The following is a 26,397-nucleotide window of genomic DNA, read 5'->3' on the forward strand; positions in this document are numbered from 1 at the left end:
ATTAAATGGTATATATTTATTAATGATGTAAATTAACAACAGTTAAATAATGTAGTTTTTTAACATTGGTTAATTCACAAATAACATTAAATATTAACAATATATTTTTTACTTTATTCATTTGTGTTAGAAAAAAATATTCATGTTAGTTAATGGAAAAATAAATCATTAAAACCTTTGGTAACTATAATAATTTCTCATTTGTTAGCATTAGTAAATGCATTAACTAACATCAACTACCAATGAAAAATATATTTTCACAGAATTTAAAGTTTTATATGTTGTTCTGTGTGTGTGTGTGTTTCACAGAGTTGATGGTTTGGATTAACCCTTTAATTGCCGTATCCCTTAAAACCAAACTGCCAGAGGGTTACTGTAATGCTTGTGCTCGCTGGGCACCGTTTTATCGATGCCACCGGGGTGGCGTATGCTGACGGCTTGGGCCCGTCATCGCTGCTCGCAGCTATATTTGTATTTATTATTATTATTTTATAATAAATAATCATTATTTACACAATAAATAAATTACATAATCTATTACAAATGAGAAAATAATAATAAATTATTATTATTATAAATATAAATATTTGAACTAAATAAATAAAACTGATTAATTGCAAAAAAAAAAAAAACTGTATTAAGGAATGTTAAATAGTTAAGGACCATTTTATCTACTGAATGAATGAATGATATAAAAAGATTAATAAATAGATGAATAAATAAAAAAATTAAAATATCATTATACATTATTTTAAAATATATTTCAACAAATATTAAAATATTTATATTATTAAATAATTGTAATTGCAATAAAAATTGTAACCGATTCATTACAAAATAACATGCAAATGAAGGCATATTAAATATTTAAAATTGTATTTCACTAAATCAGCACAAAAGGAAGAAAAATAAAATCATTTATTTTACTTTTTATTTTTTGCAATACTAATATATAAATAAATAATAAATATTTTAATGTAATATAAGAAAATCAATCATTATAATAAATTCTACAAAAAAATAATATAAGCAATAAATTCACACAATACACTGAATTATAATAAATAATTTATAATTATAAATTAATCCTGTCAGATTAATCATGATTAATTGCATCCAAAATGAAAGTTTGTTTGTTTATGGTGCATGTGTACCATGTACATTTATATGTATATATAAATACATGGACAAACATGACACACACACACACACACACACACACACACACACAGTGTTTGTATATAATGCACACCCGAGGCTTCGAGTCATGGCCGCATCACCTCCTCGGGTGTGCATTATTGCTCTAATAATTCAACGGCCCGTCATCAATTATTCTGTTGATATTCTGATCATATTTGTTTTTCCCAAGCACATTCTACCAATTCCAAACCACATCAGTCTTAATAACTACTATTAATTTTGTATTTATTCATTTATAAGTGACATATACTGCCGTGCAAAGGCAAAAGACCGTAACTTCGATTTTTGTCGAAAATGAGTTATTGATATTTTTGGGACATTCAAGACATCCTTTATCATGTACATAAGCATCTTGAGTCAATTTCGTTGTTTTTCCGAGAAAATAATGGGTCGTCGCAACCATAACTTCAAAAAGCCCCAGAGAAACCAAGGCAGAACACCTAACGGCTCTTTTGCTTTGTTTGGAGCGCTCAAAATGAGTTACGCCATTCTGACTTTGTTTACCCGTGCGTCAATATGAAGTTACGGTGCCAGCTTGGAGTTATACGGTGTTCTGCCTTTTTTTTTTTTTTACTGTCCATTAAAGTCTGCCGCATTTTAATTACGGTGTAGACAAATGAATTAGATTGCGATCTACCAAACAGCTCCATATAACAAAGCACTGTAAAGACTAGACACCTTAGCAGCAATACATAATCGTAAATAACCTTTAAAAAGACTAAAAAAATATATTTTCCTGTTTGTAATTATTCACCAGGATGTCACTTCTAGTTGGATGCGTGTGGACTCGAATACCGTGGCATGTAGCATGATCAATCATAAAATCAGAATTAGCCACCTCATAAAATATGTACGAATTGCCGTGAGATTGGGCTGGCTGGCCTAACAGTTCGCAATTTAATCCATATCCTACCTTTTCTTGTAACCCGATAAAATCAATCCATGGCGCTGAACGTTGTCGATGTTTAATCCACACGCATTTCTGAGCATCCCTGCTTGCTGGCATAAATCCACAAGACGTTCTTTTAGGTTAGGCTATTTCATTCAAGTCAATATAAGCAATAATGCTATTTCTAGCATTCTTTTACATTACTGAGCATAGCAAATAAATTGGTTGCAAAACTTGCAAAACGGTAACTGAGATTAATTGATTTTACAGCACTGCTACAAATATAAATAATTGAATGTATCAAATGGTTACAAAAAGCACTTGTGGAAACGAAATAAACATCCCAAATCTATTTATCTGGTAAAGTTTAAATCAGAGAAGCTATTAAAACATGCTGTAATGCTCTCAGTCATGACACAAGGAGGGGGTATGATACTTGCTCACAGCACAGTCTTTACAAAACTTAAATGGGCAAATAAAAAGCCCATTAAAGATCATTACGATATTCACAATGCTGCTCACTTTTATATCACCAAACTCATGTCAAATATATCGACAATATTCAATATATACTACCTAAACCTAACAGAATAGAGAGTTTTTTATTTATTGTTTGACCCGGTTTCTGCCCAATTTTTCATCACAAACATTAATTCAAAGTGTTTGTGTGCACGAGTGTGTGAGTGATAAATGAAGGCTACACACAGAGCTCTGTCCTGATTAGCAGTGTTCAGCTCTGTGAAGTTAATGAATAGACATTACAGCAGGATCAATGGCGCCTCTCTCCCAGTCTCCATATGAACAGGCCTAATGAAAAGGAATTACGCTCGTCAAACCAAGGCTTCTGTCTTGCTCCTATTCCTTGTGCTCTGACTCTGCCTCTTCAGCCCTCTCTTGCTTTTATCTCAATTCTCCTCAAGAAAAAAGTACAAAAACTAAAGCAGCAAACTCTTAGATCAGCTAGAATAACACAAACCTGCTAATCTCAATCTCATTTTCTCATAATATACTGCACAACCTGGTCTAATGCTCCATTCGCACTAATGGTGATTTTATCACTGAAGGTTGGTCGCTAGTAGGCGGAAATCTCATCACAAATGGGATGGATTGCCGATGTCATTCAAATTTGATCTGTTCTCTTGCATCTAAGAATGAACGAAAAGGAAAGTTTTTGTGCAGCTGTGCATAATACATCATATCATGAACAAGATGAGTGATTATCAATGCATGAATCAAACGCACTCAGTGTTGGCAATTTCTGACAGTTTTCCACACATTTTTTATTATATCGCTCTATGTGGGCAGAGATAAATCATATAGAACTGCTTGCAGTAACATGAACATCCATCATAGATACAGTATCTTACAGGAGTCGGATCATGTCTTCAATTCCATTGGTAGTTTCTATTTCATCTCATTTGCATAAAGTTAAACTCAGAGTAGCGGAAATCGGTTACTCATTCAAAATCAAACTTCTGGCCACATTTTTGCTGCAAAAATGCTCACACTGATAGATGTGGGAGTTGAGAAAAGTTTAACTATGCAAATGAAGAGTGACGTGATGTGACAGCTACCAGTGGAAGTAAAGGCACTGGAGGAAATATGATCCATCTCTTCTGAGATACTCGAGTCGAGTGTAGGCAAGATAGAGGAGTTAATAGTAACTGTGAGCAATGACCCACAAGGATATTGTTTAAAAAAAATGATGCAAGGAAAATTATGCTAGAAATAGTCAGCACTGCAAGCAAGTTTGATTCGTGCATTGGTAATAAATCATCTTGTGCATGATATGATGCATCATGCACACCACACTTTCCCTTCCAGAATGTCCTGTTTTATTCATTGTCAAAATGGAATGACATTATCATTATTACACCCCATTTGTGATCAGATTTTCAAAAGTTATGGTCATTTATGCAGCCCACGAAAACATTCTTGCACTAGAAAAACAGGCAACAATATGTTGTAAATGGGGTTTAAAGTCCATTTGTTTCTTTATGATTTACATGACACGCAATGTGATACAATCTTGTGTGTTTGTATGCTGAAAGTTGTTCGTAATTGGCTTTTGATTTTATTATTTGCACTCTGAATCAATTTTCCTGTGTTAAATGAGGCGTAAATGAGACTGTGAGGCAGATCATGTTTGCGTGCGGTGTCTGGTCTGAACGATGCTTGTAAAGATTTAAGCATAAGCCAGTCAGTGCTAAGAGTTCAGAAGGGTTTTCCCCAGTTGCTAGCAATTTATAACTAGAAGTGTGCACAGAATCCAAACACCAGTGGCCTTTAGTCACTGTCGGTCCATCTTGACATCGCAAGTTAAGAACATCGGCTTTACATGCAACATAATGTTGATTTGCCTCAGTGTTATATCTCAGCTTTAGTGCTAAAACACATTGCTTCTTGAAATGAGACAAGCAAATGTGGCATAAGCTTAAAAACAAGTTTTAAACCCTTTAGTTTTTCCTTTGACTGTTTTCTTTGTAATTTCGAACTGATTCTTTTTAATGGGTAAGTTAAAAGATTATTCTTGAAGTCACATTTTAATAATTTAAGAACCTTTTTTCCACTATGAGGAAACCTTTTGTGGAATGAAAACGTTCCATGGATGGTAAAGGTTCTTTGTGTAACCATTGATGCCAATAAAGACCCTTTATATTTTATTATATCGCTCTATGTGGGCAGAGATAAATCATATAGAACTGCTTGCAGTAACATGAACATCCATCATAGATACAGTATCTTACAGGAGTCGGATCATGTCTTCAATTCCATTGGTAGTTTCTATCAATTTATGGTAGAATCGCTTCAATTTATAACCTCAAATTGAAGAGATTCACAATTCTGAAAAGAAAAGCTGGAAATGCAAGATATAAAATCGCAATTGATAGATACCAACTCAAAATTCTGAGAAGAAAAGTCAGAACTATGAGATAAAAAAGTGGATTGGCTATATTTGAATCAGTTCATTCAATGCAACTCCCGCTTTGTTTTTCGGTATGCAGAAGATAAAACAATGCAATGATACTGAAACACTTGCCATAAGCACATAACACAACACACTGATAAAGAAACAGACAGCGTCCCACTTCCTGCTGACAGGGGCAGGAAATTGAGTTTGTCCAGAAGAAAGGGAGAGAGAAGGCACATGAGAGAGAGCCAGCGAGGTTCAGTATTGCCTCTCATTAAGACAGACAGTCAGCGCTCATAAGCGCTGTCATTGATATGCATGCGATCGCCTCAGCCCGTCCATCTGCAGCGGCACATGGCTGCTCGTCTATTCACTCAGACATGAGAAAAAAATTAAAGGAGCCTTTATGTTTTATCTGTCTCATTGCTGAAAGGACGGAAAGACACGTACTGACAGATGAGCGCTGAGGGTCACTAACACGTCCCCGGCACCAGCCTTTCAATTAGTCTCTCTGCAACAAGATATCAGCTGTGTCGCTGAGGGAGAAAGTAGATCCAAATACAGCCCATAATAATTACAATCTCACTTACTTGCATTTAAAGTTGAGACTATTTGATAAGCAAAACAGTGAACACCAAGACAATTGAATCACTTTAAAGCAAAATACTAAAGATATTTCACCATCTCACTTAGGCTACATTACTGATAGCATGATATGGAAATATATCAAGAATAAAGCTGTATTGTCATTGTAGAAATGAAGTTACTAGTGTTATATAGCAGATATAGACATATTGCTTACACATTCATGTGTGGTTGCGGTTCATATCTTTTGATCCTACAGTATATCTGCTATTGTATGGATTTTTAATATTCTCTATATTCAGACCAATGATATCACAAACTGTGTAACAACAATTTTCTTTTTTCATTTCTCTCTGCTTTCAATTGGTACAGCTTTGCTTTTAGCATGCAAAAGGAGCCAGGTTAAAATCTTAAAAAATATATATTTTTTTTTGGAAAATCAAGTTTATCATTTTTTACAATTTTCTTTTTTATATAACATCTCACAGTTTTGGTAATATTTTATTATTATTATTTTTAAAATAAATTACTATTTTTATTCAGCAAGGATGCATTAAATTTGATCAAAAGTGACATTAAAATATTTGTTATCAACTATTTCCATTTCAAATAAATGCTGTTCTTTTAAACTTTCTATTAATCAAAGAATCCTGAAAAAAGTATCATTGTTTCCAAAATCGTACGAAGCATCACAACTGTTTTCAACATTAATAATAATGATAATAATAAGAAGAAATTAGAAGAAGAAGAAATGTTTCCTGAGCACCAAATCAGCATATTAAAATATTTTCAGAAGGATCCTGTGAAGGAAAATTTAGCTTTGCCTTCACATGAATAAATTATATTTAGAGTTCTTTTAAATTATAATATTTCACAATTATTACTGTTTTATAATCCAAGTTACAGTTTTCTTGCTTAAATTCTTGCTCTTTTTACACCTTTAAAATGGATCTTATGCATGCCTATCCATGAAACGTTCCACCTTAGCTTTCTCAAGCGTCTAATACTGTAAATGTGGAAGAAGAAAAAAAAGTGTCTACCACACTACCAGCAGCTACGCATCGCAACATGGCAAAACTCAATCGCTCCTATTATAATCAACAAAGCTGTCAGTCATCAAAAATAATTTTTGCACAGTTCTGCTGATTGTAATAGGAATGATCTTGTTTTATTGTGTCGCTCAGATGCCTCTGTGTGTGAGAGACAGAGTCAGGCAGACAGAAACAGTCCATCTTTAAATGGAGGGAGATGAACATTTTGACAGACAACAATACATGCTGGCACACAGACACAAACACGTTCTTATTTTTTGGCCAATTCTGTTAGACAGGTCTGGCAGAGTGCAGAGATGTTTACTTCATTACTGAGAAGGAACCACAACGAGAGGTCAGAGTTTGGCTGGTAAGCATGGCTGAAAGCTGTAACTACAACATTCACATGACATTTACAACTCAGGTGATTGGCCAAAAAACGTCTCTGCTAAGTTCCCATGAGCAAAGATTCAAATATCAGATTTTAAATGACACACACCAGCCGAGAAACAGCCATTAAGATAAATGGGAATTCTAGTGGACGGCTTCCTCCAGTTATTATAGACCTCCTTTTGCCGTACAGACCACAAACAAAAACAGATCCTCCCCATTGTGATATTTCAATCTTCCCGTCCTCATTCTCTGCTAGTCTGTAGTCTTTTATCTCAGTGTGGATCTTTTCTCTTTGTCATTCTGCACAACATTAGCCCCAGCATGTGTGTGTCCACTCTCCCCATGCTGTATATTCAGACTATCACCACTGCCTACACCCACTCTCATGTTCTTTCTTGCGCAGCTTTGTTACACCAGTCTCCTGTAGGGTAAAAAAAAAAAAAAAAAAAAACATAACGTAGTTTGATGTATAACATCCATAATGACAGACGCACTCAGGAGGAGGAATACAAACTCAGCTGAAACCATAAGTGTGAGTTTCTGAGTTTATCATGTTTATAGCAGCCATTTTCTACACTAATTTTGGACCATCATAATTTAGAATTCAGATCAGTTTTTATGATCAGATTCATACAGAGAAATGTGTTAAAAGTAGCAGAAAATTTATTCATCCTCAGGCTATTCAAGATGTAGATGAGTTTGTTTCTTCATCAGAACAAATTTGGAGAAATGTATCATTTCATCACTTACTCATCATTGGATCCTCTGCAGTGAATGGGTGCCATCAGAATGAGTGTTCAAACAGCTGATAAAAATATCACAGTATGTGAAAAGCCATGAGCTTGTAACAAAAAATCATTAAGACATTTTTAATTTCAAACCATTGCTTTCAGCTAAAATATGAGTCCATAATCCAAAATATAACTTTCTCCAGTGAAATATTTGCCTCACCTGAATCGGGAGAGAAATATGCAGAGTTCAAGCAGAGTTTACAAGTGAAAGTGAATGTTTCTAAACAAGTATATTGGTGGATTTTGATGCGAGAGGACAACAGGGGATGGACATTTTCACTGGAGGAAGTGTTATTATAGATTATGGACACATTTTCTCCAGAATGGCTTGAAGTTAAAAAAAAAAAATTTTATTACAAAAATGCAGTTTTTCACTTCAAAAGATGTTAACTGATCCATTAGAGTGGTGTCGATTACCTGTGGATTATTGTGATGTTTTTATCAGCTGTTTGGACGCTCATTCAACGGCACCCATTCACTACAGAGGATCCATTGGTAAGAAAGTGATGTAATGCTAAATTTCTACAAATCTGTTCCGATGAAGATACATTTCAATAGGAATCAAGTTACTTTCAAGTTACTCAAGTAAATTGCATTGACCAACAGAAACCTGCTTGGTTTGAAAGTAACTTTTGTGTGGTTTATACACAGCTACGCTATTTACAAGTCAACAAACGTTTTTTGTTTGTGAAATTTGCTAGTGCACCTTAATACTGTGCACTGCATACTTCTGGTAGCTGAATGCATAATCAGTTTAATCAAAATATTCATTAAATGAACAATCAAAAGACGTGGAAAATGCAGAACTTGACAGGTGTTTCAATTATGTTGAGCTTTCTCCACATGAGCCTACTTGCTCAGCTTACATGAACACAATATTTCAGCTGTGACAGGAAACATCCTTAGTGGAAATAAAAGGAAACATTCTCAGTGACTTTGATGGCCCAGCTGGTAGGGGCCCTGATGGCTGGATCTTTTCTAATGAGAAGAGAAATCATAATATATTTAATGCACTTATTATCAACCAGAGTTATAATCCAAATGTGAGCGACAGAGGGGGAAAAAGGAGAATGGGAACAGAGCGAAAGGTGACGGAAGGTTTTTCTCCGCCTCCCAGAATGTGGAGGGATTTCTGCAGCCTCTGTTATGTGATAAGAGAAAAAATCAAAGAGGGTCATTATGGAAGAGCGAATGAAAAATGAGAACAAAGGACAATGGATACATAAAAAGGGCTGAAGATTTGTATGCGGTTTGTCATGTGCATATTCAAGTCAATGGACAATAAACAAGTACACAAATGCAAGTACACCAATTGAAATACAGCCAAAAAGACAGAGGGAGAGAGAAAGCAAGTTACATGATCATTAAAGAAGAAGGGATAAATGAACCAGTGGAGTTATTAAAGGGTGGATTAGTGTATTTAACATTTAACATGCGCTGACATATGTTTGACTTAATTAAAATAATTTAAAAAATTGCATAATTGAACATTTGCATAGAATAAAGGCTAAGCTAGCAGTATGCTAAGCTAGTACAATGAACAGCTAGCTTGCAAAATCTAAGCTAACTAAAACAAAAAAAAGACAATAACAACTTAGATTTTTTTATAATATTATACACTATTTTTCAAATTTTCGTACGAGTCTCTTATGATCACCAAGGCTGCATTTATTTGAATAGTGTATAATTTATAATACTGTAAAATATAATAATAATAATAATAATAATAATAAAAAAATGATTTAAGCCTTTGCTTTAGTCTTCAGTGTCACATAATTGTTCAGAAAACATTCTAATTTTAATTTGCTTATTTGGTGCTCAAGAAACATTTCTAATCAAGGTTGAAAACCTTAAATATACTAAATATTTTTGTGGAAAAAAATGTTTTTTTTTGACGAATAGAAGGAACAGCATTTATTTCAAATAGACATCTCAGATCACTTTAATATGCTGCTAACACAATTCTTTCAAAATAAATGAAAACAAACAAACAAACAAAAAAAATGCTTTCTGACCACACTCTTTTAAAGTGTAAATAATGTATAATTTTAAAAAATTGTTCAGGTGATATCATCCAGCGATTTTCATTACAAATCACACTAAACTACCAGCTGTCAGAAAATGAATCCAATCTTGAGCTTTTATTACTAGTAAAATAACGACCTTTGCCCAGAGGGTTAAAGTAAATGATTATTTTTTAAATCTTTCCAATATTTATCGGATGCAGGTTCTCGCCAGTAGGTGCTAAGATGTCAGGCGGTCCTTAATCAGGCCTGTTTAACCTTTCTGTAACCTGCAGAACTGATACTCAAATACATTTTCATTTGCAAGTGCTGCTTAGGGGGAAAAAGACAACGTGCTTTGACCTTTTATTTAAGCGTTAGTAATCTAAAGCTCCTAAACGATCGTATTTATGCTTGCCAACCCTTCCTGTGCATTATGTGTGCGTGTGCATGCACACGAAGCCGATAGAATGACAATGAAAGAGATAAAGAGACACACTGTCTAGAAGAGTTATTCAGGTGCAATACAGCATGGTAATACCCGCTGGTTTAACTTGAGTCCATTTTCATAATCAAATAAAGAGAACGCTATCAGACAAATTCAATTCATACCGCCAGCAATAGTGCTGTGTATTCAGCATTCATTTTCAGAAGAATACACTTCATTTCACCGGCCAAAAAGTGTAATTTTATTGACGTTGTTGGACTGCTGTAATAAAGATAAAGCGAAGAGAAAGTCTGGGATAGAAAGTCACAAAAACATCAATGCTAAACATTTAAATGCAAAGGATTGCATGTGTCGTCCAGGGTTGTGTGTGATTTCACGCCGTCTTAGGCATTGGGTGCTATCTGAAACAAAGATTGGTTGGAAAAGGTCATCTGTCAACTGTGTGTATACCAAGGAGATCAGTGTAATCTTAAATAAACACAATCATGTATGTCGAGGCATGTACACACATACAAAGCATGTACAAATAAGGCTTTCAAGCTATATAAAGGACACCAAATGTGTGTTTTTTTTTTTTATGAAAATGGCTTCAGAACAATTGGAATAATAATAACAAAATGAATTACTAATAAATAAAATTGTCATTATTCACTACAAAACTTGCCATCCAACTCATTGGTACACTGATTTATGAACGAATCATTCTTTTGAATGTTCACGAAACTGGAAACTGTTCTCTGGTTAATTGCCCACTAGAGGGGCGATAATGAGTCAGTGACTTTGTTTAGCTTCAGAAGATTTCAATTATTACACACAACCACTTTTATGATTTTAAGGTACTTTTTTAAAGCTTAGAAGCCTCAGTGTTCTTAGAATAATGACTAGAATTATAAAATTCAACAGTCGGGCTCCGTTAAGTAAAAACCTCTCCATAAAGAAACGGATTTGTAATGAGAACTGATAAACCATTACAAAACGAACTATAGAAAGCTCTGTTAATTGATGGTATTTGTTTTTGTTGAAGCCATATGAACTCTAAATTAATAGATTTAGATTTTAATTGGATGATCCCATTCATAATGGGAATTTCTTCACTAAACCTGTTAAGTATACAAACTTCTATGTTTGTTTTGTCCAATTTTCAAATCCAAGTTTGTAATGTTGTGATTCACTCCCTCAAACAGCTGGTTGGTTTAGTTCATGCCTTATAATGCTTTAAACAAATCTTTATTTAATTGGGGGAAATGAATGGAAAAAAATACTTTGAGCAAAATTAAGGAACTGAGTCACACGGCTTGAGTCAATGATGAGATAAGTTTCATTTTTGGGTGAACTGTCTTTTTAACACTACCCGTGCTAAAAGCATCAGTATCCTGTCATGCTTCCTGCTGCTGAATATGTGAGAGCAGGATAATGTTTCATATCAGTGTCAGAACACCCTGTATTACACCACATCACTCAGCTCTCTGCACAAGTTCACTGTCTCTGTCAGTATCAATCTCTCTCCGTTTCTCTTAGCGAACTGATCCTTTTAGTTCTTGTGCATCCGAAAGGACTCACACGTTCCGTTTCTTCCTCGAAACTCTTCCCACTGCGGTGCACCTCTAAACCTCTCTCTCTCATTCTCAGTTCAATTCGACATCAAAGAGACGAATCAATGCTGAGCCACTAACGTTCACGTATACAACAGCGCCCTTCATCGCAACCTCATCTTCACGATTGTATCATTTATTCTCATTCCTCCCTTTTCTCCCTCAGACATGCATGGTCTTTCTTTCAAGGAGGTTTTCATTCTGATTTGTTGCAAGCACACACATACACAGTAAAGCTCATGTGCACATGCATTTATTTCCTCTGTAACCTTTAACATTGATTTTCTGCTTTTAAAGTATAGCCTTGTGGGTTGGGAGTATTCAGAGATGGCTATGGATGGAGGCAGAGATTGCATCTATATAAATATCACTTTCATATCTTTTTGGCTGGATTTCAATTGTTTGATTATTTTGCCTTTTGCACTGCTGCTATTTACTGCCATGATGTACAGTTACACGGAAGGTTGGATCAGGGGTCAACAAACTTGAAAGTGACATTTTTAACGAAATTCATAATCACTATGTTATTCAATGCAATCAATTTCAATTATCAATGCCTAAATTTTTTTTAAAAAGTCTTTACCGTCACTTTTGATATTTTTAATATCTTTAAAAATATCAAACTTTTTAATGGCATTTTATTACAGTTTCCAAAAATCTCGAACGATTTCAGATTTGTTCAGTCTGTGCAATCAGTGTGACTTATAAATATAACGTACTATACAGTATATAATACAGGTGCATTAAAATATTCTAGAGAAGTAGCAATGTCTGATTAATGAATGAGTCATTCTTCTGAGTCAGAATCAGTTGATGTACTCAGAGAACTGCTCTGAATGACATGTATACCTACGTTGGTTTTTATAACATACTGTAGTATATATAATTAAGAGCCCATAACTTCAGATGATCCATCATATAATTGAACTTAAATCATGTAAAGGTTTTTTTACACTCACATTTCTAACCTGTGTTATATCTGGACCTTCTAATTATTACTAAAATTGTCAATCAAACAAAATGATAATAACATACATTAGTATTTCTGTACCCCTGGGTTACATGGATGCTGTTTTTTTACAAGACTGCTTTACTGAAAATAGAGGCTTACCATAAAATATGTTGTATTTTCTAATGCTGCTCTCCCCATCAGGGTTCTTTATCTTGACTAGTAAAGTCAACCAGCTGAGATTTGCTGAAGGTCCATCACCTGGAACAGCATGAGCCTGCATAAACTCTAAAACTTCATAATGTTCCAAGTGGTCTATTTTTTAGCATTGAAACTTGCACTGATCACATGTTTTTTTCCCCCTTTACCTTTCTTTCCATAGGCTGTGGTCTGGAGTTTCTCCTGGTGCTGTGTGGTTTAGAGTTGACCCAGGCGTGTCCCCGTCACTGCATCTGCTACGACTCTCCCAGCACGGTGAGCTGCCAGGCTCACAACTTCCTGGTGGTTCCAGAGGAAATCCCGGCCCAGAGTGAGCGCGTCTTTCTGCAAAACAACAAGATCCAGCGACTGCTGCAGGGCCATTTCAGCCCCACCACCGTCATGCTTTGGCTCTACTCCAACAATATCTCATACATCCAGCCCTCCACATTCATGGGCTTCACCCGCCTGGAGGAGCTCGATCTGGGGGACAACAAACACCTCCGCTCTCTGGCTTCTGACACTTTTCAGGGCCTGACCCGACTCCATGCTCTGCACCTCTACCACTGTGGCCTAATCACTCTGCCCGCTGGCTTATTTGAGGGGCTGCACAACCTGCAGTACCTCTATTTACAGGTTTGTGTCCCTAAAATACTAAAACAATAACAAGGAAAAGCTGATGGAATTATTTATAACATATTTGTTTAGAAACAAACATATCACAATATACACATGCAAATAAGTGCCTGTTCTGCTAGGTTTGATGTTCTGTGTAAATATATCATATTTAGGCCCTCCACAGGCAAACTGGGTGTGAATTTATAAGACGCTCGGCTTGGTACAGTTGTGCTGACACTTTAGAAAATCTGACTGGATACAATAACATTTTAAAGAAATCAAAAATGCCCTTCTTGAATGGATATCAGTTTTTAGACTGGCAGTGCTCCCGGTTTGAACTGTTGCTTAGGAATCATCTGACTTGCCAAATAAATCCAGATAAGATCTGCTCAAAATTTTCAATATCAGCCTTGGCAGCAATAAGTGCTGCACTAAAACGATGACCAGAGACTATATTTCGTTCTAATGAAAATGTCAAAAAAGGAAACCTACTATTCAGGTGCAAATAACATTGTGGACACATGACTCTTGGAATTTGATTTATGTTTAAGGTTAAGCGTTTCTGTCCTTTCATGAGGTTTCATAAGGCTAGTCATATATTCAAGATTATGGATATTGTGGTTAATCTGAAAAAGATCATAATGCAATAACAAGATCAAATAATAAAGACAATTCTAAATGTTTTTGACATGAAAGTCTCTCGCTCTCTCTCATATATATATATATATATATATATATATATATATATATATATATATATATATACTTATTATTATTTTAATTGCTTAATATATCAGAAAAAATAATCTCTTTAGAAAATATTCTACTCTCAAACAAAATGTGTCAAAAAAGCAGTTCCAGTGCTTTCCACTTGGCTTGGTTTGCCCCACTTTCACAGTATTTAGCTTCCCATATAGCTCATAACCTGATAAAAGAGGCGTACTGATGAGGATGGATTACTGCGAGAGGTATTTTGGCATACATATGCAAATGACTTCCATATTTCTAACAAAAAAAAAAAAATACACATAATATTAATTGCTCTCATGCCAATCTTTGCAAAACCTGCACCGTCACACGTGCCTATTCATCATTAATACGCAGGACTTCACATATTGTCTATATATAAATTTACCTTCAACACATCATGTCCTGAGAACACCATGTATTGAAGGCACGCTGGATTTTCGAAAAGATTATAATAAAAGAAATATACTGAAGAAAAGGGAAAATCTAATAGCTAATATGGTCCAGTATGAATATACAAGGTTTTACAATTTTATGATTCATCCTTGAACTGCTTTATTACACAGAAGGAATTGCATGATTTGCATGATCAGACAATAACCAAAAACAAGACAAAAATATTATTAATCAAGCTATTTTAAACGCTATACTAACGTTTTAGTGTTTTCTCAATGTTTTCTAATTCAAATGATCCAATCATGATCCAGGTTGAGCTGATTGAGCTGTTTTGTCACAACATCATTTCAGTCAGAGCAAAATGGGCTCAAATGAATCCATACAACATGATGAAATATTGATTAAATTTGCCAGGACATTTCATCAAAAGACAAAAACAATAAGACTGTCGCTTTGGATATTCATATCTGTGACTTGTTTTTTTTTCTGTGCCTGTTACTGACTGTTGGTGTTTATCTGCCGTTCTACAGAACAACCAGCTGGAGTTTCTTGAGGATGACATGTTCATTGATCTTCTGAATCTGAGCCATTTATTTCTGCATGGAAATCGGTTGTGGAGCCTCCACCAGAACACTTTCCGTGGCCTGGGGGCCCTCGATCGCTTGCTGCTCCATCAAAACCGGCTCCAGTGGGTTCACAAACAGGCTTTCCACGATCTGCGCCGGCTTACGACTCTCTACCTGTTTAACAACTCCTTACCTGAACTTCCGGCCGAAAGCTTGGCTCAGCTGCCAGCGCTGGAATACCTGCGGCTCAACGATAACCCTTGGGAGTGCGACTGCAAGGCTGTGCCGCTTTGGGATTGGCTGCGGCGCTTCCGTGGTTCCACCTCCTCGTTAATATGCGCGGCTCCACCAGAGCTGGCGGGAAAGGATCTGAAACGATTGACCAAAGAAGAGCTGCCTTCCTGCACAGGCTCGGAGTCGCTCCACCAGAGCAAATCCAGCCAGGGGGACGTGGGGGTGTCACTGAAGAAAGACCATAATCATCGATCGCGCAATCATCATCATCATCCTCACCTGCCACATCAGGATCAATACTACCCCACCTCCCCATCGCCACTTCCTCGACAGCCCAAGTCGGGACGCAACAGGAACTGCACGAGGCATCGAAGCCACAAGGGCAATGCTCAGAACGAGGTGTATAACCTAAAGGAGTTAGCCAATAAGGAATCGGACGACAAATATGACCCGTCAAAACCGAGACGAAAGAACAAATGCATACCACGGACTTCGGTGGGTCCCCCTAGTGGCGTGCAAAGAGCGAACAGCAGGGCGGCGGTCCTCTTGGCACCTTGTTTCATCATCCCTCTTTGCTTATTGGTGTGTCTCACTGCCCTTATTTTCCGCTGAGCCTTGTGGAAGCATCTACTAATGGTTTTACCGAACAAACTCAGCCCTCTGTCTACTCTAGCTCCTACACTTCAGTGTGCGAATGTGTGTGTGTGTGGGTTTGTGTGTACATGTGAGCCCCTTTCGAGGGACAGAGGACTTGTGCGAAGTTGCAGGCCTGGAGTTAAACCGAAGATGGCAAGAAACTCTGGGATTTGTGAGTGAGAGACGGGACACTAAATGAACTACTCCTCGATCATCACCATTTCCTTTTGCTCCAGGGCATATTCAATAACAAAAAAAACAACAACTGCATTTGTTAACTACATTTAGTTGTACATCACACCTTTGCAGAATAATTAGCAGCTCATTGTGGTCAAGCTCATTGCCATTACAACCTCTGTATCCCTGTCCTGACCTTTGACCTACACACAGGCTGCGGCCCAGCTTTGGGGGGGGGGGGGTGAACGAAATACATAAACCAAGCATTTACACAAATGTGAAATTAGCATCTCAGCGGTTTCTGTGGGAGGGTTGTTGTTAACACCTTTAGCACCTGACAACATGAAAATGAAACCAAAGCACACAAGATGTGAAGTGATTGGGTTAGTTCTGAGACTTTTTTTTTTTTTTTTACATACAAGAAATATAATTGCAGTTGCAATATTCACTAATTAAAGCTGGTTCACAGGGTTGATCCAACAAAACCAAAAGTTGCTGTTTGCTGTCGAAGTGGGAATTAGAGCTAGTAAATTCTACTGTTCTAAAGCTGCTATGCTGGCGATGTCAGTAAAGAGAAAGTGGAGTTGATGAAGGATTATGGGATGGTTTTGGGTTTTTGCATGTTGTTATTCATTGATTGTGCCCTTAAGATAGTATTTTGCATAAAAACCGGAAGGCAAAAATTAAGATATGAAAAGGTTAAGTGGAGCTCATGCAAAAGGCATCATGCGTTATCTGTTGCTCAGCTGCAATAATGTGCTAACCTAGAAGGGAAACAACACCAACACTACATTAATATCTGAACATGGCACAGTTTGGGAAAATGAAACAGCAAATTTCACAAATGGAGAAATACAGCTGTTCAGTCACAGATGTCAAGTCTAACCTGGAAGGGTAATTTGCCAAAGGTTCCCTCAGGAAGTTTTTAGCGGTTATTGATTTAAACCACTATGGAGTAAGAAAAAACATCTCACACAGTTAGATATTCTTGACATTATAAATAGCACTAATGAAGTAAAGTTCAAACACTGTGCATCTGTATATATTATACGTTTTTTATACTACACATCTGTCATTATTATTAAATATTATATACACACACACACACACACACACACACAGTGTATACCATATATATGCGGTATCTGTAGTTTAGTTGATTACAGTTTACAGAAATTAAATGTTCACATTAAATCTAGCAGATGGAATTTATTAAACCATTTATTTCCAAACCGGGGTTTGGGAACTAGGGGGCCACGACTGCAATCAAAGTTCTGAGAAGAAAATTCAGAGAAAAAGTAAAGTAAATAAAGAAATAAATAAGATTATTAATAAATAAATATGCTATAACGTATATGAATGTTAAGGGGATGGTTCACCCAAAAATAAACAGAAAATAAATGCATACAGGTTTGAAATGACATGAGGAGGACTAAACTTTATTAAAGTAGCAAATTCTCTTGTTCTATTAACATAATTTACATAATGACAGCCACATAATGGATTGTTTTATCAATACGCTGTAAATAAGTTGATAAACAAGGACTGCAACTACAGGTACCACAAGTAATATTGCTCAATAGGTCAAACAGCCTCTGTAGGCCTTATGTAGCCACTTCTTAGTAATTTTAAATATATAAAAAAGTTATAGAACAAAATGTGAACAATAATGTTATCCCCAGGCCTTATTTTTCCAATAAATCAGAAACTACTTTCTAAAAACCCATTAGAAACTCCAGAGGGAACCCACTGCCCAAAAACGCCAATTCTCGTCCAGGTTTTTTGGAGTACAAAGTGAAAAGGACCATATAGAAAGCCAACAAGTTCTGAGGTAATAATCCTTGCAATCCAGATTAATCCTTGCAAGCCATAGAAAAACTTGTCTGTCACTCACCGTCTCTGACCCCTGCTGCTGTTGAGCCATCAAATACATGTCTGTATTGGGATCCTAAAGCTGAGAGTTATATTGTCAATGGAAAAAGTCACAGAGCCCCCTTCTGGACAGGTGGGGTAATAGCACTTCCCCCACTTCTATCGTGTCCCTCCTCAAAGACTCTCTACCTTTATACAAAAGTGAACTGAAAATATTATGACATGTCCAATGTGAACATTTATTTGTTTGAGAATATATGTCACTTACTGACAAAAGACTATGTGTATGACATTGTCGAGGGAAGGAGGAAGTTATTTTGTATACATGTACTTTTTCTTTATACATTGTCGTCAAACTGCAATTTTGAACATACAAGTGCACCATACTAACACCTTCCTCGTATTCCTCAGTCTGTCCTTCATCTTTCTTCCTCCCTTTTTCATAACTCAAACTTTCTGTCTGTTATGTTTCTAAAGAACATTAAAGAGAAATGTGGTCTCACGCTGATGGTTTTGGATGCCTCTGTTTGGATTCTGCTTGAAACAGAATAAAGTAAAAATTAGATGCTGTTTAACCAGGGAAATGATCACACAAGACAGAGCTTTTCATTTTCTGGAGTTACTGCAGAAACATTTCATAATAATTCACATTAAATCTCTGGGCTGATTTAAAAGGCAGACAAGATATAGCGCTTTCTCAATTGCATATATTTTACCTATTCACACTCACACAGTGGGAATAATTGAACGGATATATATTTCAAGCATAATTTCTTCAGGGACTTGCAGGACATCTCCTTTCAATAGACAGACATATTTTAACCCTGAGGGGGAATTCTGTCTACCAGACAGATCGTAAAGCCTGCTCAAACTGTTGCCATGTTCATTATGAGAGTAGTTCATCTGAAAAGGAAAACTGAGTGTGGAGGAATATGAGTTTATGCTAATACCTGCTATAGCGCCCCCTGTGGTTTGGGCCAAAGCTAAAACACTTCAACTGTGTTCGTTTTTTTCTCACACAAGAAACAAACAGCTCAATTTGGTTATCAGTTCACCTTTTAGTGCTTAATCCTGTTCTGTTCACACATACTGCAGTATTTTGCCAGAGTAACAATTACTTGCTAATGATCTACTTGAGCGTGTATCAGAGTTGTGTCTTCTCTGTGCGGTGCAAGACATCAAATCTCAAATCCAAATGTGTTATCTTGGAAATAAGCCGCATATAAAAATACAGCAACCTGCCTACTTAATTACCTCCATAAAATAAGCGAGTCCGAACAACTTAATAAGTGTTGCTTATAATAAGTGGACATGGCAACCCTTCGAGTGTGTGCTCTGCAAAGCAGCCTTCCAAACATTAACAAAACATGATAGCTCTGTTAACGGTGGTTTAGTTAAAATCTTTGATCACTGTAAAATTACTTTGATTAAAAATAGTGAATACCAAATGTACAAAATGCCATAACGTTGCTATGGTTATCATGCTGTCAATCATCATGGTTTCAAGGGTGGGTTCTGATTTGTACCCACATGAAACTATAATTTAGATGACTCACCCTGTATTTAAACGCAGTTGTCACTCCTTTAACTGTATTACATTGACCACGTACACACTAAGTTGAATAAAATTACACTGTTTCAGGACAAAAAAATAAATAAAATGGTTAACACGGAAGGTCAGGGAGATTGTTAATGGAACTTGTGAGGAAAAAATTGCCTTCTTTTTACCCTTGGCACTTGATGAAAAGTGGTCTGAGAGTAGGGATAAAATTGAGTTTTGTTTTGTCATTCACAAAGAGAAGAACTTTATGCAAGACTGCAGTACAGACAGGCTCTACATGAAACTACATGAAATAGCAGCAGTCTGAAGCTCTTTCCAAAGCAACTGACCTTCTCTTTTTGTTATGCTTATTCCCATGATAAATATTGGTGAAACTTCCAATATTTTGATGAGAAAGAGAGCCGTGACTGAAAGTCCGCAAACAGTATGATATTGACTGGAAAAGCAGCCCATGTGTGTAACATCTCTGCAGTACATACACTATGCACAGTTAGAAAATGTTCTGTATGCTTGGAATATCTGGATGACCATCTGCATTTTCCAGACTATGCAATGCCCAAGTCTATCTTCAGATTGGCACATAAACTCCAATCGCTTTTTTTAAACAATTAAACAATTCTTGTTTTTTGAGAATTTGTTATGCAAAATTTAATTAAAAAGCCAAAATAAAAAAAAAAACTTTCCGAAACTTATATGAACCCGGAAGGAAGATTTTTGGCACATACGTCATACTTCCAAATCGTTTTTTGAAACCAACTCTTTAACAATGAATGGATGAAACAGCTTTGTACCCCCCCCCCCCCCTTTAATAGTGTGAATGAATTAAAGATGCAACATATAAAGTCGCTCAACAACAGTGAAGTACAGTACACACTAGCTGTATTTGAAATATTAGCATATACTGTACTGTGCAGCCTACTGCCTACTATTTTTTTTAAACTAGTTTGTAAAACAGTAGACACTATTCCACGATAAATTAACTGTAGAATACATTGCTGTCATTGTATATCTTTTATGTCAATAAAGGATATTAAATAAATACAATTTTATAAACTATTAAAATAATTAACCTTAAAATTAAAATAAAAAATGTATACTAGTATACATTTATTTGATCAAAAATAATATTGTTAATATTGTGACATATTATTACAATCAAAATAACTGTATTCTATTTATAATAGAATTATAATACATTTTAAAATGTAATTTATTTCTTGGTAAAACTAAATTTTCAGCAGCAGTTACTCCAGTTTTTAGTGTTACATGATCCTTCAGAAATCAAATATGCTGATTTGGTGCTTTTGATGAAAAAAAAAATTTAATTTCTTAAAAAAACAAAACCTTACTGACCTTTTGAACAGTAGTGTAGATACTGCAAAAATGTATGCTATTCCATATACAGCCGTTATAGAACTAGTATTCCATTCTGAACATAGCCTGGGTCGACTTCATTTCTAATTTTAAATTCTAATATAAAATTCTTTACATATAAAGGATATATTTAATAATTAAATTATTCATTTCATTCACATCCCAAATTTAACCCCCCCTTGCTTGCCATCCCTGAAAACAAAACTAGAAACTGCAGTCAAATCAAGAGTAGATTTCCTAAAGTATAAACCCTGTGTCTCTGCTATCAAAACATCCCTTTGTTTGTTTGAGCATCACAACCAGCCCAACAACAGCAACAATGAATCAACCAATGGCATGAATTTGGGGGTGGGACTATCTGATTGACTGACCAATAGCAGAAGGGGTTCATGAAACTTTGATAACAGCCATTATATGGCAGGTCCATTAAGTGAGGCTAGTGGTGTGGAAACACACACTTTTAACTTTAGTCTTCACAAGAAAGCACTTATCCTCTGAAGATTTGCATTCCTTATTCTCTATATACTCCAGCTTCTCGTTAGGGCAGCACAATGTGTGTTTAATTAAATACAAGCATATTAAACACATGCATATTAAAACGCAAGAGGACAATGAGGTGAAGGAGTGCCCCTCATGGAGTCCTGGAGCATAAGTGGCGATGACACTTCAAAAAATTTGTCTGAGCATGAAAGGAGGCAGGTGGGGACGACAAAAAGAGGTATGTGAAGAGAAATGAAAGGGCTCTTTTGTTTCTTCTGTCTACCTACTGAATCCCTCTTGCCCTTCGTCCCCCTCCGTCAGTCCCTGCCTCCCAGATCAATCATAAATCTAATGTTGCCTGTTCTCCTAAAGCTCTTACTTTCTATAATCCTTTTATCCTGGTTATTTACTAATTCAATAGCTTCCTTCTGAGTCCAAGGACACCTGGCAGCATGACGAGGCCTGACGAGAGGAAAAGAGAGAAAACTGAGAAATTGAAAAACAGGAGGAGGTGATGTATGGGTGAGATAGCAGCACCTCCCACAGGTAGGGGATGGCAGTGCGTGGCCAAAGGCAAAGTATGATGCAGCAAAATTAATACATCTTTAACTTTTCACACATTGCTGCCTTAGAAGAATGTCATTCATCTGGGATCAAATGCATTGGATGGCTAATGACTTGTTCTTTGTGGGAATCGAACCAGAAACCATCTGTTTCCGACCCTAAGGTACAGTATACGCTATCATCACAATAATGCAATACTGCAAAACACCAGCTGTTTTGAGATGCACCTTCGAGTTCACTGTTTTACAAAACTTTTACATGGAAAAGCAAAGTCACAAAAGAAACCTTTGTAATATCTCAATTGTTTCTTTTCTTCACTCTTAAGTTTCATTAGTTTCCTCTTCACAGTTCTCCTCAAGAGTTTCAGGGGGACAAAAATCAATTGTGTTCAAAAATGTCTAGAATAAAAATCAGCAATTTCAATAAGAACTGAAAATTACTCATCAAATTCTTTCAAGATTAAATTATCCAAACCAAGGCACAGCAGAAAAAAGCTTCCAGGAGAAAGGGAAAGAAAACAAATAAATATTATTATTATTATTATTATTATTATTTACTTATTACTACAACTACTATTACTATAATAGTAAGCAAATAAAATAAATAAATACATGTAAAATGTTAAAACAACACACAAATTATTTTATCTGACAGACATGATACAAGTTTAGAGGAAAAAAGGTAAAGAAAAAAAAGGGGGGAAATAATTATTATGATTATGATTATGATTATTATTATTATTATTATTATATAACAAGTAAATAAATAACTGTTAAAATAAAAGGTTCAAATCTATACATTTATCTGTTTCCATATAATACTGTATTAACATCACACTAATTATTTTATTGACACGCACCATACCAAAAAAATAAATAAATAAAAGAAAAAAAAGCTGACTGGCGCTGTTTCCAAGTTGGCAAACGAGTGGACTGACTTGCTTTAGTTTTGTTTTGTTTAGTTTAGAGCTTTATTAATCCCCTTGGGGCAATGAATTCAGACTTTTGTGGTGCTTTGCATATGCACTTAACACTTAACACACACATACATTTTATTTTTATTTTACATAAAAATAAAATAAAATAAAAATAAATAAATAAATCATCTAAATCAACTAAATTTATTACATAAACGTACTGCTTCAGGCACAAAAGTAAATTTGTACCAATTTGTGGAACATCTAATTGACTTTAAACGTCACCCAAGGGGCATCCACTCAAAATAATAATTCAAAGGCTCTCTTAATCTACCAAAAAGTATCCTCTGAGTGATAAAACTGTCCTATGGGTTTATCTCAGTTAAATACCATCAGTTTAGTGTCACTTCTCTAATATTTTTCTCACTAGAAGAGCACAGTTTAGTCCTTTTATGTTTATGTGAGCACAGGCATGCTGAGAACTCTAAAGTGTCATCTAAAAAGCCTCAGTGAGGAGCTCTTACAGAATTCCCAGCACTCCTTTCACTGACATGAGCTCAATGACTCCAGATTTGAACATGTGACTCCAGAAGTTTCGATGTGATCCTCTCTTAGTACTTCTAAATCCACTGTGCTGTCAAGTCAAAGCAGCGCGTAACTCAGAGATGGAGAGAGAGAGAGAGAGAGAGAGAGAGAGGGGAACAAAAGAACAAAGTCAAAACGAGAGCCTAAATCTCAACAATTGTGGTCGATGCAATCACTGACGCAGAGCTTCAGACATGGTTCATCACATACACATCTCCCAGACTGAGAGAATCACTACAACATGGGAACACACCAAAAAGCGGGTACATCTGCCAATAGTTCTAGGAACTATGAAAACGTTCCTCAGGACCGAAAACCCCTAATGATAAATATTTATCTGCATACATCCTAATTTCAGAAGCACGTTTTTATCTCTTACATGCCAAACATTTCTTTATTTATCCGGCCAAACATCAATTTCTCTGTCCATAAACATTTGAACTTCAAGACATTTTAACCTGTTTGAAACCTTTTCTGATAGCTGGATTATTGTGGATTTTTGTGATATTTTGATCAGCTGTTTGAAAATGCATTCTGACGGCATCCATTCACAGCAGAGGATCCATTGTTGAGCAAGTGATGTAATGCTAAATTTTTCAAATCTGCTCTGATGAAGAAACAATCTACGTCTCGGATGGCCTGAAGCAGTGAGTACATTTTCAGCAAAATTGGGCGAACTATTAACATTTGTTAAATGCAGTGAACTAAGAATAAACAATACTTCTGCAGCATTCTTAGGCCCCGTTCACACGAAGACGCGTTTCTCTGTATACGCATAAATTTTTTACCGTATAGGCGTTTCGTCCACACGAATCCGGCGTTTTCGAAGAGTGAAACCGATCATTTTTGAAACCGGGTCCCAGGGTGGATAAATTTGAAAACGCCGTTTTCACGTTTTCGTGTGGACGGCGAATCCGTATATTTTCTGAAACGATGACGTTCATCAGCCCACGTCTCGCCCCTAATCAGACACCGCTACGTCACATAACAGCGACAACAACAATGTCAGACTACGTGCATATGTTCGTGCTGCAGAACCTACTGAGCTCATTAGTTTTATTAAAGCAAAATCTTCTGCTTTGTGTGTTAGTTTGTATTCAGCGCGCAAGGTTTATGCACATGGTCCAAGTCTTCTTCTCTGTTTTTTTGTGTATCTCTGTGGCAGAATTACAGCGCCACATATTGGTCTGGCATGTGTACTACATCGTTTTCAGTCGGTTTCAGTGATTCCGTGTGTATGCAGATATTTCCTGAGACGACTCCGTGTTTACGGAATTTGAGGCAAAAAAAAAAGATCGGATAGGGAGAAATCTGGCTTCGTGTGGACGTAGCCTTAATCTTGTTTCATGTTTTTAGCATTTACCGTACAACTACATTTTTAAAATCAAAAGTTGTATCCATTGACATTAGTTAATGCACTGTTAACTAACATGAAGAATTGTATTTTATTAATCAACTAACATTAAATATTTATAAATGCCGTAAAAATACATTAGATTACATGTAATCTGGATTATGTAATCACATTCCAAAAATTAAGCATTTGTAATTAGATTATATTATATTTTAAACTACCCGTAATCAGACTAAATGTCACATTCTCTAGCTAGAATTCCCGTGAGCTTTGCTAGAGGGCACCCCACTCCAGACTCTTGCCACTTTACCCAGGAATCCATTTCCCATAATGCTTTTCACACTCATCAGTCTCTCATTTAATCTCATCATCATGTCACAGCTGTCTCACATTAGAAGGACTTTAAAAGTACACACACTCTCTGTCTTCGCTGGTTTAGCCTCCCGTTGACTTGTCTTCCTTGTTTCTTGGTTTCCGTGTTATCGTGTTTTGATCCTGGACTATTTCCGCGGTTTTGATCGCTTGCTGCCTGCCCTGACCTTCGCCTGTTTATCTGGATTACTCTTTTGCCTTGTCTCTGCTGTTGTTGTTTGCTGATGTGTTGACCCTGCCTGTTTCTACTACGCTCTATTAAATAAAGCTTGTACTTGGATCCCCACTCCATCATCACGACACCTAACTATTATTTTTTTTTATTGATTACATCATTATTATTCACGCAACAGCAATGAATCATTCATAATTTATTGATTCTCCCAATTTTGATCAATTGATTCTCTTTTCATCTTTAATAACAACGAATGGAATTAATTTCCTTTCTCTTTGTATTTTTATATCAATATGGTACAGGATTATGCTATTTAAATCAATGTGATAAATGAATTAGGTCAAAATGAATCTAAAAGTAATCAAAGAATAGTCCTATTATACTATGTTTAATGTAATGGATTATGTTACTACAATTTTTGTCATGTAATTTGGAATCAGTAATGGACTACAATTTCTAAGTAATTTACCCAGCACTGGTAATTTTTAATCGCTAATTAACAGCTGGAGAGTGTCTACAGGCAAATTGTCTAATTTTCATGGCCAGTAAAAATATTTATGGTTATTTATGATTGAAAAGGAGCAAGAAGCCGCACACTGAATCCAACACAGGCTGAAAAAAGTCTAGCCAAACATTTTTTTTTTATTTGATAAATTGCATCGTGCAAAAGGTGCAGAGTGCATGTGAGTTAAAAACAAGTAGACAAGAGTAAACAGAAGTTTCAGTGACTTGACTTCAGGGAAGAAGAAAGAGAGACTCTAACCCAAGTGGAAAACAGAA

The 26,397-nt window shown here is 35.9% G+C and overlaps 1 protein-coding gene across 1 annotated transcript in view; it reads left to right on the forward strand.

The window, feature by feature from the left end:
• The window catches only part of LOC306865342 (reticulon-4 receptor-like 1), a 128,597-nt gene extending 110,852 nt beyond the window's left edge, over positions 1-17,745 (forward strand). The window contains exons 2-3 of the mRNA XM_079409886.1: positions 13,175-13,626; positions 15,282-17,745. Coding sequence (XP_079266012.1) covers positions 13,175-13,626; positions 15,282-16,163 — 1,334 coding nt within the window. The 3' untranslated portion in view covers positions 16,164-17,745. The remainder of the gene's footprint in view (positions 1-13,174; positions 13,627-15,281) is intronic.
• The last annotated feature ends 8,652 nt before the right edge of the window (positions 17,746-26,397 follow it).

The sequence above is a fragment of the Barbus barbus genome, assembly GCF_936440315.1.
Source record: "Barbus barbus genome assembly, chromosome: 47".
Classification (NCBI taxonomy): domain Eukaryota; kingdom Metazoa; phylum Chordata; class Actinopteri; order Cypriniformes; family Cyprinidae; genus Barbus; species Barbus barbus.